The sequence below is a fragment of the Rissa tridactyla genome, chromosome 11 (assembly GCF_028500815.1).
Source record: "Rissa tridactyla isolate bRisTri1 chromosome 11, bRisTri1.patW.cur.20221130, whole genome shotgun sequence".
NCBI lineage: Eukaryota > Metazoa > Chordata > Aves > Charadriiformes > Laridae > Rissa > Rissa tridactyla.
This window is the reverse complement of record NC_071476.1, coordinates 2,428,846-2,444,892: the sequence shown is the minus strand read 5'-3', so window position 1 is coordinate 2,444,892 and position 16,047 is coordinate 2,428,846. Positions and strand designations below refer to the sequence as shown.

Genomic DNA, 16,047 nt, shown 5'->3' with positions numbered 1-16,047 from the left:
CAGGTTGGACGGGGCTTGGAGCAGCCTGGGCTGGTGGGAGGTGTCCCTGCCCAGGGCAAGGGGTGGCACTGGGTGGTCTTTAAGGTCCCTTCCAACTCTAACCATTCTACAATTCTGTGAAGTACTGCAGGCTTTCCGTACAGACAACCCATGGGGGTTTTGTAAGATCTCATTGCTGGTGCATTGAAGGCAGATCTCACCTTCCTGGGATAAATGAGTCCTCGCTACGGACCTAATCCACAGCCTGTGGAAGGCAACAGGCTTCCTACTGCCTTCAGCGAGCTCTGGATCCGACCGTACATAAAGCTTTTGATTATTTCCAATCCCCAGCTGCATTTGTCTCTTGTAAACACTTCATCTGGACGCCGCACCTCTGTAAATCACAAAACAGAATAACTCGGTAGAAGTGGAGTGCACCGTTTTGAAAAGGAACATTAAGAGGGAAAAATATAACTCTCTCTCTTTAAACTGTCTCTTTTCTATATTGTTACCTTGACAACTCTGCTGCTGTGTTTCATCTTTGGTGGGACTTAGCCGTGGTGGAATAAGGGGGACATCCATGTGCGTTTCCACATCTACTCCGTCTCCGCTTCCCGGGCACATGCCAGGCGCGGGGCATCGCGAGCTGCCAAGCCCACCGTCGCTGCCTCGACCCATGGTGCCGTCTGGAAATGATTACAGATATTAAGAACTGGGACCCGTTCTGATTAAAGGTATAACATTATATCTTCTATTTCTTTTCCTGAAGCCAACACCAGAGCAACGGTAATGCTCTTTCAAGGGGGATGCAAGGTACCTGAAATATTTTTAAGGCTTAGGACAGCTGGAAAGCAGAGAGGGATGAAAGTACTCAAAAATAGTTGTATTATTTTTAGTATAAGCAGATACAGGAGCATGTGTCAAGATTAGGATACAGTTCTGATGTGGTGAACTGAGTCTGGAGATGCTAAAAATATGCTTTCTTTTCTCACAATTTTTAGAACAGACAGAGGCAAAGGTAAGAGGAGAGTAGTGGTGAACTGGAATTGTAATTCCTGTGCTGCCTTGCTCGTTGGGGTTTGGAGAAGCTGCCTGTTAACCTGGGCACCCAGGACCGCTGATACCAGCAAAACATTACGAGGCAGGACGAGGTGTTATCTGCAGGAATGGGGTCTTTCCCACCCCCTTTTTTCCCCTCTTCCCAAAGAAAATCTCCACCAACGTGATCCTTTTATTCTTTTTTAACAGAAATGGCTAGCTTTACAGCTGCAAAGGCACAAGACATGCAGGCTCCAGGGCTGAGAGCAGCCGGGGGTGTCTGCGTCTGAATGTGTGCACGGAGAAGGGGGCTTTTAATGCAAAACACATGTGTTTTCAATTGCTATCTGGAGCCAGCCCAGTAGCTGTAACTTGGCCTGACAAAGCCTTATTGAAGTACAGACAGTGCGGTTTCAAAGCAGTTAGAGAAAGAAGGGGAGTGCTGTTCAGGAAATTCTTCAGGCATGGGCAGGGACTTGGCTGCAATTCTGCCGTTGGAAAATCTGACAGGGGCAGCTCATGAGCAGAGAGGCCAGGCCTGGTGCTGCTCCGAAAACGGCGCTGCATCTTCCCCCCCAGCCTCCAGCACCCCCCAGGTCTCCATCTGCCCTCCGAGGGAGAGGTAAGAGCTGCCCCGCGCCTGCCCCGCACAGCCGGAAAGGGGGGGATTTGCTGTTCTTTTGTGCTCCTGCGAAGAGGCTTCTGGCTTTTCAGACTGTTGTTTCGAGACAAAAAGTCAAGACCGGGGAGTTGTGGCATATTTGTGAAGGGATGGGAGCAGTTTGGGGCTGGGTGGTGGTTTCTGGATAACTTTGCTCCGGTACAAATAATGCCGGCAAAGCGACTCCTGTGCTGCGTCTCCGGCTGCATGAACGCTGCGGCCAAATGATTCTCAACTTTCTCATTTTGGGGAGTAAGTATGGACGTAACCTGAAGCTACTGAAAGGTTGGCTCTGTGTCACTTACAGGTTTTGATGAAAAAGGCAATTCAGTCACGATAAATACATTTATATGTATGTTATAGTTGTTTAACGGGTTGAAAGTATGTTTGTCTGGGGGTTGTTTGGCAATTCCTGGTACAGCTAGCTTGTGAAGAGAGCCAGTAATTCAGTAATAATCATTGTCTTGTGATTTCTCTGCATATTTCTTTCTGTATTTTATAAAGCATGAGCAAACTGCAACAGACAGCACAGTCGGAAACCACGTAGAGCAGATTAGAAGGAAAAACATTAATTCAGGGGCTGTTCTAGCTGCAACTTCTCTCTTGATTTGTGTTTCTTGTCCCCAAATAACTTAAGAAACATTTATGATAAAAAGCTCGCTCTCTCTTTAGGAGCCTGCCAGACTTAGGCAGTGCTCTCTCATCCTTTTAGTTGCAGCATTAAAGCTTGTCTTGCTGTTGCAGAGATACCAGCACCATTTATGGCAGGCTTGTGTTTGGGAGGCAGGGTACGGCGCGTTCCTCGAGCGGATGGAGGTGTCGGGAGGAGTCCGCCTCCTGTAGCTTCACAAACTTCCCTGCCTCTGCCAGTGCCTCTTCCTTGGATTTTCACAGCAGTGTTATTTGATGTGTCGGAAGTGCTTTTTAGCCGTGTTTTATGGCGGCGTTGGTTGTGTGTGTATTTTTTTTTCCTTTCAACAAGGAATGAATTAAGGATATTAAATTATACAGTGGGACAGCGCTAAGCGTTTCTGGCTGGTTCATGGGAGTAGACCCACAGTTTGCTTTGCCTGCATCCAGCGGGACTGTACGTACAGGGCTCAAACGGTCGTTCATCTTGGCAAGCCTAAACAATTCAGTGACAAGGTGAGGTTGGCCACCAAAGTGCATCAGATCCAGCATGTGACAGGGCCAGAGCTTTCTCCCAATAATACTGGTGAAGCGTGTACGTAGGCAACTCCAAAGGATAAAGGCAAGTTCAGGCAGACGGCAAACCCTACCTGTAAAAAGTGGGATTCATTGGATTTGGATGTTTAATGAGAATGTTATCTGGTCTAATGCGACAGATTCTACGTGATGGATGGGACGAAAGGAAGGTGTTTGGGAGCATCTTCTCCTTGCCACGTCTGTTTTTTTCCGATGAAAGCAATGGTCAGCTGAAATGTGTTGCTTTGGGCCAAATGAGGACTTTTTGCTGGTTTGGGGTGCAGGAAGGGCATCCGCCAAGAGACAGGGGTGTCCTGTAGCTTCCTGGAGGCTGATGGGGGGCGAAGGGAATGAGAGGAAGGGCAGAGGTGAGCTGTGCAAGAGGGAGGCATACGATGAAAATGAAGAGACTTAATAAGCTCAAAGTTTGCTTTGCAGAAAATACACCTGCGGTGAAACGCTGTGTTAAATGAGGTTCTCATATGATCTGGACTGCTTGAGCCTTCGCAGGCTGCCATCTTACCCTGCAGACTTGGAGCTCTATTGCCTTTCTCAGCAGCAGTTAATTTAGGCACCCAGTCGGCCTATTATCTTCTTTGCTGCAAGTTATAAGCTTATTTTTTAAAAAAATAAATAAAAAAATCAGGTTCCTGCCTCTGGTCATGCAGCATCCCATCTCCCAAATCTGATCATCAGCGTTGAAGAGCCAGAAAGACAAAGAGACTGGAATGTGTCTGTCTTAGCAAGACGCAGGCAGGGCTGCGGTGCCGTACCTGGCTTTAGGGGTGCTCCTGCCCCACGTCTGGGTGAGACGAGCAGTGCAGGTTTTTCATCAGGTGTGGGATCGGTCTGGGTCACGGGACGTCCCCAGTGCCCGGCTGGGCTGTTTGCCGTACCCACTCTTGATGGGACCCCAATGGAGACGCTGGTGCGTGGGTGTGAGTCCAGGCAGGGCAGGGGAGGCTCTTTGCAACGCCCCGGGCTGGATGCCATCGAGGGGGGTGGTGGTTTCCTCCCTCGCTCTGGCAGCTGCTCCTGAGCCTCCCCCTGCCAGAGGTGACCTTTCTGCAGCTCCACCCTGGTCAAGCATCCAAGCCTTGCTCTGTATCCAAAAGGACTGAAGAGTGTGTTTATGCGTGGATGGAATGTTATGCATCTAAAGTGAAATTGGAAGATCTCTTGATCTTGGAAGCATACAGATGAGAGCCGTTAGCACACCCTAATACCCGTATTCCTTCTCCTGGTCCTTCCCAAGAGCAGGCTAGAAAGCAAGTGTGTCTGTGCAAACGAAGAAGTGGATAAGCCCGGTACGCATGTCATGTGGAGGGAAGATGCAGCAGAACGAGTTTTAACTTGTGAGAGCAGGATCACTGCAGAGACTGTACTCTGGATCCTGGCACGTGCGCAAGCCCACAGTTCTCAATTTGTGCCATGCCGGTTGGATTCCAGCCGTATAAATCCATATTACGCTCCTGCTTTGCACATTTCTACAAGGCATATCTCTTTTCTTGGTGCTGTGGGGTGAGAGTGTGTTGGGGCAGAAGTCTGCAAAGTATCACCTCCTGTAGCTTGCTTTCTGATTCGAGCTCTGTTGATTATATCCCTCTTGCTGTTCCCACAGCCTCCTGCAGTCACACCTGCTGCTGGCTATTTTAGTGTAGTTCTCATATTTGTTCATCCAGCTTTGAGACACTCCAGTGGGGAAGAGTGTTTATAAACTTGGCACAGATGGACATAGGCTTATGATTGCTTCACATCATCCGAGTGGTGCAAAGGCACCAGCGTGTGAATGCAGCAAAGCCGGTACGATGTTTGCATGCAGCGTGAACGTATCGCTACAAATTGTGGGGCATTTTGTGGAAGACATTCTTTGATGACTAGCTCGATACATAAGAGAACTCACTGCAGAAACTTTTTCTTCCTTGTAAACTTTCGTTTCCATTTTCTCCTTAATTCTGAAAAAGAAAAATATCAAGACAAGGTAACTATCAAGGAAAAAGTCTAAAAGTTAGAAGAAAAACTCATAAATAAGAAAACAGACATGTTTCTCCTCAGAGAAGAGAAGCAGTAGCAACATCACATTGCTCACAGATTCTTGCAGCTTCATAATAAAATACCACTTTTGGTTTAGGAGATGCTATTCAGAGATGGAGCTGCCTGTTACTTTGTTTTGTTCTGGCAAATCCTAATGTTCAGAGTTTTACTGTGGGTGCTCCTTGAAGGCAGAGCAGTGACGGAGCAGAGCAGAACTCGCATGTTCAGCTTTCCGTTCAGTCCATCTGCTCGAAGGTACTGGTTTATAAACTGAGGCTGTTGCAGTGCCCTTATCCTCAGGCACGTTTATTGCTGAAATGCTGTCAGCCCTAGAAACCGGGGAAATCACATGAGCTCTCCAGATGTTAAGGGGTAGGGGATAGCCTGGAGCATTGAGGAATCTGGATTAGAGATGCTTTACCAGGAGATGAATCCCCAAGGTCCCCCCAGCTGCCTGTGCTGAGTCCAAGATATCCTCAAGATACAGGAGGTGGGGATGGGAAAAGAGGTGTTTCCTAGTGGACCAGGCAGAGCATGCACCCATAGATTGTACAACCAAGACAAGCTTGTTGATGTGCTTATGTTTGCCAGAATCAGGCTAGCTATTTGAAGAACCCTTCTTGTGATGTACCCCACTGAGAGAAACTAATCGGAAAAGAGGAAAGCGTTCCTTAGGATGTTTTCTTCCATTTTTTGTCACTCTGGCCGTGTGTCATATTGCGGTGATACCCAAGAAGTGGGCATTGAGCGACGATGGTCTTCCCTGTGGAAGAGCTGCTCCCAATGTGGAGAGATGGGAACTGTCAACAGAAGCAGAGGGACAAAGCAGAGAGGGAAGATTTCATCTTTGGGGACACCATGGCAGTGACAGAGGCCACGCTGACACAGCCGTCGGGGTAGAAGAGTCCAAGTTCACGGCTTAGATGGTCCTGGTGAAAAGTGCTGTGAGATTTAACAACCCCAGCAAGCATTTCATCCTTTGGGCTCTTCGCCAGTGCTCAGCCCTTGCTGGCCAAGCTGCAAGTGAGAAGTCATTTTCCAGAGCCTGATCCTTTTACGGGGACCTGGGCTGTGATCTGACCCATGTGTGGGGCCGTAAATCAGTTTTGGGTCATGAAGTTGGTGGATTAATGGGCCTGGGGGTGTCAAGCTTGAGAGGGAGTTTTATGGGGAGTGGAGAGGCAAAAAGTCTTGTTGATAGATGGCTCAGAACACTCTTCTTCATGCCAAATTTTTTTCTCAGTCACGCTCCAGAAATGTCTGTTCTCTTGAACCAGGTGGATAGTGCGCACTTAAAAGACAGAGAAATTAAAGAGGATGAGTCTGCAGAGCATTTATAGCCACTGAATACAAGTACATTGCCTTCCGGTGATATGGCAGAGAGCACCTCTGAAGGTTTTTTAGGGTTTTTTTCCCCTCTTTTCAGCCCAAAAGAAAAGGTTTGTGTTTTAAAAAACAAAGACAAACAGAAGAGGAGGTCGGTGATACAGACACAAAGACAAAGCAGATGTGGGAGATGTAGGTCCAAGGCCCGAAGGAATTTGAACCCCTCTCTCATCTCTAGAAACGTGTTCCCATCACCATGCTACAGGTTAGCCTGGGGTGGGATGCTCTTCATTTTTCTGATGAAGTTGTTACACCTCGGTTTTATGGAAGCAGGCAGGGAAGAGAGATGCCATGTCGGCTGCGCGGGGCTTAGGGGCTTTTGTTCTGTGCTGTAGTGAGCAGTTTCGATGAGCTCTAAGGCATTTTCAAGTGGGCTCATAAGAGAGAAGCCGCCTTCCCAGATTGCATCTTCTTTCAGCTTAAAATTGTTCCATTACTAAACATACATCATTTGAGTGCTGATCAGAGACACCCCCGTGGCACAGAAACATTATTGATTCCTCTTGTTATGCCTCACCCTGTTTGTAGCCCTCATTGAGTCTACAAAGCCGGCACGGCCAGGGGATGTTACAGCTCCGGCGTTGGCAAGGGAAAGGTTTTTATCCATCCTTGTGCATACTTCTTCTGCCTGATGAATCGTTAATTGTGCGCCCTGAGTGAGAAGCTTTCCGCCAGGGCAGGAGGACGTGGTGGGAGGGAGAGAGACACGTGATAAAGGTTTGCCGTAACTGGTGGGGTCTGGTGTGATTTTTGGAAGCTCAGTGCCGGTTCTGATTGGCGACGCCTTTCAGCCTCTCCTGGTTTCAGCTTTACTGAAGGAAAGTGTTGGAGCTTCTTTGCCAGAGGTACTCGGCAAGCAGCCTGTGCGGATCCAAGGATGTGGTGACATGACTCTTCCAGTGGTCTTAAAAAAACCAAATAAATCTTTCTTGTCATGGACCATATCTCTAAGGTATGCTAAAGCGAAAAGATGAATAGCTTTTCTAAATGGACTGGATTTTGTATCAGGGCCTGTTTGCAGTGTTCATATATGAGGACTCAGTGTACAGCTCTTGTGCAAAAACTTATTACCCATTTTTTGCAGCAGCAGCAGCAAGAATTCCTTGGAGAATTACCTGAATTCCAGGCTATACTTTTGTAGTCATGGTAATGTTGTCTGTGGCTAAACTGTGAAGATTTAGCGTGCTGCATTTTTGGTATTGTAAATGGGATTGTCCACGTGCGGATGGTGGTCCAGGGCTGTGTGTCTTAGAGCCCTCTCACGTCAGGCAGACACTTTCAGATTTGACTTTTGGAAAGAGCGCTTCTCTTTCCAATTTCTGTATTTGTTTCAGCATTATCTTTTCACCACTGTTATGAAATTGGGTGGGTGTTCCTAATATTTTCCTGAAGAAGGAAAAAAAAGCATCCTATTAAGCTACTGGCAGCCTTTCCCCTTAGCTCAGTAATTGAAAGCGGGGGGTACCTTGCAAATGCAACCACTGATGTCCTTTCACAGCAATACTTTTTTTTTTTTTTTCTTTTGGTGCCTTAGTTCTTTTTAATGTTTGAGTCAGGAGAAGTTGCCAAAATGTAAATTCTGACTAGCATAGTTCTCCCTCCCACACAGAGCAGATTATTGATAGCGGATATAGCTGGTTCCTCGTGTAGCTGCCTTGCAGGCCGCCTTATTCTGCTCGTGTGTTGAACACACCTCGGCACTCTCTGTCCATCGTGGTATTCACAGTTCAGGGGGGAAATGCTAGCTAGAAATCATATTTAGCTTTAAATGCAGCTGTGTGAGAGTTTGTGTAGAAAGGGCAAGCTATCTACGATTCTCATGTTATTTTCTTGTTATAAATTTATGCTGTATTACTAAGTCATGCTCGTCATGCGTGTTGTAGTACTTCGGTTGCTCTAGCTCTGTTAGCAGCTGTGAGCTAAATATTTTATCGGAACCAGAGAAATTCTCCAAATGAGGCTGCTGTGTGGGCGCAAGTTGCTCTTTGTGGGTATGTTCTGTTCCTATAAATTCTTTTGAGGTCTGCAAACTTTCGCCTCAGCTGAATATGGTATTTTCTCCATCCTAGAGACTGCAAGTAAAGAAAAAAGAAAGAAAAAAAAGAGACAGAGCAGGAAAGAGATAAAGAGAATAAACAAGTTTTGCAATAAAGAGATATTTTGAGCTGGGTATTTCATATTGTTTCCTATTGGTCAAACCTCTTCCATGATTTGTGAGGGTTAGCAATGCAATTTATTCATTTTCTCCAAGGGAGAGGTTGCATTTAATATGTGCTCTCCAGGATCCTCTGTTAAAATATTAGGCAATAAAATCCTTGACTGTTCAGTAGTTGTGGTTATAATTTCCCCCAGGTAGTGGAAACTCTGTAATTTACTGTTGTTTAAGTTTTCCCTTTGCGCAGATCGGAGTGGCTGTAGCAGTGTAAAAAGGCCCGTTTTCCTCCGAGCGCGTGTTGGTGGCCCAGCTCCTCTCCCCGATGAGCCCTCCACGGCTGCTGGCCTGGCATCTGGGAGCAGAAACGCTGGTGCAGCCCGGGTTGGATCCGTTGTACCCAGCGTGCTGCGCTCCCCCTTGGTAACAGCTGCAGGGCTGCCGGGGCTCCGGCTGGTTTTGTGGTGTGGAGATGGATACACCAGCTGGTTTGACCGGCAGAAGTGATTTCTGGTGAGCCCACGTACACTGGTGAAAACTGCTCTTTAATACAGGCGCAGCTTTCTCCGGTGATGGACTTTCATTGCAAGTTGGCTAATTTGGCTGAGCCGACCTGTATTAAGAACTTATTTGCCATAAGAACTTACGTGCCATGAGCCACTGGCTCCTCCCGACATGGTATGACCATCTGCACTAGCTGACGTTGCAGATCCTCGCGGCGTGAGCTGGGGTAGTCTGAGGTTGTAAACGCGGCATGGCTTGGGAAGGGGATGTGAGATCCTTTTTTTAGACCAGCTGAGAAAGCTGGAAAAAGCAGGCGGGCTTGGAGCTGTGGATGGGCTGGCTGAAGCTCGCTTTCTTCTAGTTTTAGTTTTGCGAGCGCAGGCGACACCTTCGTTGGCAAGGAGGGCGCTGAGCCTGGCAGCTGCCTGCAGACGGGCAGTGGTGGTGCCCAGGGTCTCCTCTTGCGGCTGTCCTTTGCGGCACCTCACTGTTGCACAGGTCTGACCTGCTTTTTCTCCTTGGTGGGCTGTAGCCTTCAAGCATATAAAAGGGAAAAAATGCTTAAAAATGCAATGGTTCAGAAGCCTGAGTGGAAAATGATAGCAGTACCTCATTTGTTGTTATTTTTTTAAAATCTTAGAGTTTTTAGCCAATGTTGTGAATTTTGAGTGTGAGGGGTTAACGCGGCTGCTGACATTGGAGAAAGAGGCAGAGGGGCACCTCCACCCTCCGGAGGAGCATGTTGGGGTGCGAGCACCCCGGGCTAAACACAGCCTTCCTGAATATGCCGCGAAGTCGGCTTTGCTTTGTAGGTCCAGATCGGGAGAGGTGTCAGGGCCTCTGATCTGAAAAGAATTTAGTGCCTGAATGGATTTATTTAGCCCCTGAGACCATGTTTCAGCCTGGGCAAGGACTCGTGGATGGAGAGGTGGCTGATCCCTTGCTCTGCAGGTGACAACGCCAGGCAGCATTAGACAGCGCAGGTCTTGGCAACTTTTGGAGCAGTGAAAGGTTAAAAAACCCTTCTTCAGGCAGCCCTTGCCTCAAATGTGTGGGCTTCAGCGTTGAAGTAGGAAAATAAAGTGTTAACTTCATTCCTGGCGCAATGCTACTGGAATAAAAGTTATTCCGTGAAGAAACTCGCCTTGCATCAGCCTGCAATGGGCTCTGCACCACCGCCGACTGCACGCTGTATTTTATTAGATGCTGGAGTATGAAGCTATTAGCAAAAACGTAAGGAAAAAACCAGGAAACTAATGGTAAACAAACATAAGCTGCTATCAATGAGCATCTAATTTCTATCATTCTCTTTCTGCCCTGGCAGATAACACTACCACAGAGAGGAACTCGCATTGTTTCCTCCTGTTATGTGAATTTTGTAATTCACTGCATACAAACGTCGATGCCAAATACCCTGAGGAAGAAGCCCGTGGTGTTGAATCAGTAGAGCAAGAAGACGTTTGGTGGCTTCTTATCTGTCTAGAGTCTAAAATGCAAAACATTCAGCAAACTATGCGTTATTAGAGGTGATATGATATCCTCGGTCTGTGTGTTGAAAAAGTCTGAAAATGAAAGAAACTGATCCCTGGGGGAAGCCCGTGAAAGTGGGTTTCTGCACCCTGAATGTGAAGGGAGAGAATGTGAATACTTTCATTTGTGCGGCACGAAATACCTCCACGATGGGGTCCGTTCTGCTCCGGACCCCTGTCCTGGCTGCCTGTGGAGCCGTTTAAAAGCACCCGTCTCTTTCCATCCACGGTGGGGACAGCTAGATCCCCGACTGCCCAGAGCCACCCGGGTACCGGGACGTAGGAGAGGGGACGATGCTCGCCACAGGGGACTTCAGGCCATTCTTCCAGGGGATGCTGCTGCACTGCTTTCCTCGGCACCAGCTTTTCTTCCTTCCCTCTTTCCTTGGTTTTGTCCCCTGGTGTTGTCCTGGCGTGCCATGCCCACCCGGGGTATCAGAGTCCTTGCTAAACCAGCATAGATATTTGGGGATAATTTGTTAGGGATGTGGCAGCTGGAGAACCTTGTGCTTCAGGTTTACTTGGCTAAGAAAGTTTGGAGTGTGGGAAGGGAGAAAGGCAAATGCTTCCCCTTTGCCTTTTTTCTTTGGCTGGAAGGAATGATTTTATTTGAGATGATTTTTTTTTTTTTTAAATTAAAGCCTCTGCGAAGTAATATTGTGTCTTCAAAACAAACTGCTGAACTCGACTGCTTTTACCAAACGCATGCAAAATTTTCCCCTTAGGATCCTTAGAGGCCCTGGAGTGCCTGCCTTGCAAAACCTGGGGCGGTGAACAGAGTCAATCGAGAATGAGCTCCATAGGATACCTTTAAACAGTGCGCTTACGTGTATTTATAAATATATATACATTTAGCACATAAAATTCTCTTTTGGTATGTTACTGCATACGGTAAGCAGAGAGAAAAATAATGCAGAAGCAAGATACTGAAAGAGGTGCTGCCCAGCTGGTGAACTCTGAAAAAGAAAAAAGCAAACCCTCTAAGACGCACAGACACGAGCAGTTTTTATGATCAACTTTCTCTGGCCGCTTAATACACGTGGTTATTTCTTTGTGATCGTTTCAGATGCCTCAGGAACAGTACGCGCACCGGAGCACCATGCAGACCTCGGAAGGACCCCAGGTATACAAAGTGGGGATTTATGGCTGGAGGAAGAGATGCCTCTATTTCTTTGTGCTGCTCCTAATGATTTTAATCCTGGTGAACCTTGCTATGACCATCTGGATTCTGAAGGTTATGAACTTCACAATTGTAAGTAGGGGTTACCCTGAAAGGTCTGGGGAAGATGAGGGAGGGTGATGGTCTTTTCTCTGAGCCTTAATTCAGATACAGCTTCGATATCGGGGTGCATTAGTTGCCCCAGGTAGCTGTTATTATAAGGAGGAACAAATTTACCGATTAATCCTCGTTTTCTGCTGGAGATGCCTGCAGTATTGCCAAGCTGAGGAATCAGCTCAGCGTTGCAAATCATGCTCCTTCTACCTGCTGTATATATACATATATATATGTGAACAATATATGCCATCCTGCCTCAATTTTGAATTATATAGTGTTTTAAAGTTAATGAAATAGGTTATTTTGAACTGGGATGTGGGAATGGGTGTGGGCCTTTCTCTCACGCGATTTCTGCTTTTCTCCATGACCGGGAAGTCGAGAAACTTGATTTGCCTTTTTCTTAGGGAAAATTCATGTTCTTCCATAATGACGTGGTTCCAGAAGCTTCATGAAGAAAAATAGAATTTCCAGAGTGGCTCCCTGGGCGTGGTATTTAGGTGGAGCATGTCCTTATCCTCGTGGTGCTGTGGCAGGTACACATCAGTCCTGCCAGCAGCACTCCCTTGTCGCACTGATCCCCGGCCAGGCTTAGCTTTCCAGAAGCCCCTAGCAAAAAGTTGGGCAGATTGCACTGGGGCAGATGGTGCCTTCTGGGCATGGAGCGCTCCGTGCATCACGTGAACTCTGTTCCAACACTTTTTGAGATCTTAAAGGGGTGCCTTGACCTTGAATTGCCTTTTTACAGGGTGAGCTTCACCTCTCCTGCTCAAACGCACCGGAAGTCAGGACATGATGAACCAGGCACACCCCACTTCCAGGGGCAGTGAGCCTTTGTGTGGTAGGTCCTAGTTTTTCAGGGGATAATTTGGCCAAGCAGAGTGAAAATGAAATGATTGGTCCCCTCTTCTTCAAAGCAGTTATTGCCACCTTGGTCGGATGGAGTTATTTTAAGATCATTTGAGTCTTCAGGAGAAACTAAGTTTGAGGCTTTAATCCTGGATTTACTTCATGAGAGAGCTGTAAGGCTAAATTCCCCTAGACACTTTCAAGGACTTTCCCAGCCAGGCTCTGATGCGAGCAGCATGTTTGAAGTCTCTCGGCATTTCTTTCTCTGTTTTGCTCTTGCGGAGCCCGGAACAGCTGTGTCCAACATTATGTCATTAATGGGCCATGAGAAGTTGAGTAAACAATCTCTGACGTGCTGTATCCAGCAGACAAAATGCTGTGTCAGGGGGACACGTAGCATTCATTTTCTCTAACCAGGATGCTGTCAAGGTGTGCAGAAGATTGCAAGGCATGTGCGCTTAGGGAGAAAGCAATTATGAAGCAGTAATCCACAAAAAGCTCCTGTGAATGGGTGAAGAGCGAGCCAAACTGGAGCAATTAATGCTTAACCAGACCAGCTATTTGATCTTGTGAAATTGATGCCGTTTTGAGACACATTTCATGCTGAACTGTGGTCTTTAGATTAATGTAGTTGAAAAATAGGTATTTCTGAGGTGATGGAAGACTTGGTCATACGCTCAGGTACAGGCAGTGGTACGGGTATCAGCCCAAGCACAAAATAATAGGGTTTCAGATTCTCACTTTTCAGGAATGCAACTTTATTTCTTCAGAATAACATAACTTCGGTATGTCGGTCCCATGCTTTCTGCTGTTTGGTGGCGGTGGTGAGTCAACTCTACAAGTTCTTTGGGAAGCCAGGAGAACCTCTCTGCTCCTTTCTCCTTCACCGCCCTCTCCTGATGCGTTGCATTTTGCAGGCCATCTGCAGGAGGCTCATCTCCTAGGGATGCATATAGAAACTTCCTCTTTCCGGAAGCTCTCTCTGCCCCACTAGGACATATACTGGCTTTTTTGGGGATGCAATGATCTTCGCGCTCTTGTCTGAGTCGATTTCCTTTAATAGTCACTTGCCCTCTGATTCAGTGGGGATTAGTCCAGTATATTTGTATATGGTTTTAGTTAATTCACATCTTCTAACGTTAGTAGGCGATGAACAGCATTTGGTGATAAAAACACAGACGGTAGCACTGCATCCTGCAGCGGGAACTGCTTTATGGTTATAGGCATGGCCACGCTGGTCAGGGTGTGTGTCTCTGCCACAGCTGATTGGAAATAAATGGAAGAACAGAGCATGTAAAATGTGATCCTTGCCCTGATGTGCACCCATTCATCTCCCGATCTCCTGCTGCTCCTGCAGCCTCGCCAGCTGCTTTGGATCCTGCTCTGCAATCCCTTCTGCACCATTCCCTCAGGCTGAGAAAACTACTTTGCTAAGTGAATTTTTAGAGGCAGACTTTTATCTCTAAATAACAAATGTAGGAAAATTCTCAAATGAGGAGATGCAAATATGGAAAAATCTTTAATTTGTTCCTGTTCTGATAAGAGGAGTTGAGAGTCCTTCTGGGACGGGGGAGTGATTCGCGTAGTCAGTAAGCAAAGGCTGCGGCTTAGCGGGTCTGAATTACCCCCATGCCTGCAGAGCGAAAAAGGAGAGGAAAGTTTGTCATTTTTTTCGTGTGGAAAATGCAGTATTTCCAGTATCTTCCCATCCCTGAGCTCTCCTCCCAGAACCTGAGCCTGTTCAACTCCACAGGACAGTCCTGGCACTTACCAGAATTTAATGAGCGCTCATGATAGCCAGTAAGTGCTCCCATTATTTTAATGAGCATGGCAAATCTGCTCAAGAAAACTCGGGGGCGTTTTAAATGCTGATAATGGGGAGTGGAGAAGGGAGGGGGAGATGAAGCAAGACAATCCCGGGGAAAAGAATAGCACCTTCTCGTGCCCGTTGTAGCAGTACACCTCCGCTCCGCTTCCACGTCGCCCCTCTGCGTGCCCCGCTGGCTCCTGCTACGGGAAACAACTCCTGTAAAATCAAACTGTAAAGCTTCCCATCCGTGGCTTTTAATAAGCAAGGCAACACTAATTTATGCTAGGTTTTGCTTTTATCTGAATGTTCAAGGCTTAAGCAAATTCATGTGTGGCTATTGGTTTTCACACAGGGCTGTCAGAGCGGTGTTGCATTCGTGCGGGGCCGGTTGGTCACTGTCTAGTCTGTCCTCTGGTGCAGTCGTTCACTTCTCGTGTAGTATTTGGTCCTCAATTTGTTTTAAATGCCTTTATCAGGCACAGGCTGTATGAAAAACAGGCCTGGAGGCGACCTCGAATATCATCTGCTTGTCTCACAGCTGGTTCCCATAGCCAGGTCCATTTATCCCATTCATTTAAATCAGCGCTGCGCTGCTCCAGGACTGCGGGAAGCTCTGTGACCACGCATGGTTGCTACCTCTAAACCTTACTTTGATTTTTAAGCCAAACCACGGGATGAATCTGGACGAAAGCCACCAATTTGGGTTGAAACCCAAATGCACCCTGAAGGTGGCCTAACCTAATTGAGGTAGAAACCACTGACCAGCACTCAACTTTCCGATGACATATAGGTAAAGGGAACTCCACTTCATTCAGATCTTGGACAAGCCTGGTAGAAGTATACGGTTTCCACATGTTGGCTTGGGGGAGATAAAACCCTAATGCCCACGGGCTGGGTATGTGGCTGAGCCGCCCACTCTGCAGGTCCTGCGGTCACCCTGCGTGGTGGAGGGCTCAACCTCCAGCTGTGCGGAGCTCAGCTGAGGCTGGCACAGCCCCCGCAAGGGTTTCTATGTGCCAATCTAATTACAAGGCTGGAACCGGAGCTCTTAACGACCTTCCTCTTTATGGTCCACCTGCGCTTGCATCCAGTGATGTAGCTCTTTAGCAGTCGGATTCCTCATGACGGTATGTAAGCATCTCTCATGCTCTGTGCCTGTGATGTGCTGGGGATCGCTACTTCAGCGGATACTAGTGAGCTTAAGCCATTTTTTAAAAGCTTCTTTTTTGGATTAGTTTCTGAATATTACAACAAAAGATGTGCTTACATTGACACAGCAAACCAATATCCTTCTTTAAAACAGTACAAGGCTCAGGTAGCGGGCAATGACAGCACATTGACCTCTTTCCACAAGGGTAGCATGCAGTGCCTGCTACCCTGAACAGTGTCAGGAGTCTAAAGCGTTATCCATTTCTACCCCTTTATAGCCTCTTCGGCAGCAGGAGGACCTCTGAACAGGAGAGACAACAACTGTGCTCTTGTGGCTGCATTTAAATGGCAAATGTCCACCTGCTTGTCAGCCCATCAAAGCACTGAGGACCCTTTGCGTTTCCTTTGCCCTTCCCTGATGTTTCTATGCACAGTTGCCTGCTCCCGTGTTTTGGATTGTGTGCTCTTTGGGAGAGA

General features: G+C 47.3%; 1 protein-coding gene across 10 annotated transcripts in view; it reads left to right on the top strand.

The window, feature by feature from the left end:
• The window catches only part of SGCD (sarcoglycan delta), a 352,976-nt gene that overhangs the window by 203,158 nt on the left and 133,771 nt on the right, over positions 1–16,047 (top strand). For 8 of the 10 annotated variants that reach the window (XM_054217450.1, XM_054217448.1, XM_054217454.1 and 5 more), the window contains one exon: positions 11,556–11,741. In XM_054217450.1, coding sequence (XP_054073425.1) covers positions 11,556–11,741 — 186 coding nt within the window. Of the gene's footprint in view, positions 1–1,533; positions 1,640–11,555; positions 11,742–16,047 lie in introns of those variants that run through there. The other 2 variants (XM_054217455.1, XM_054217457.1) reach the window with 2 other exon arrangements.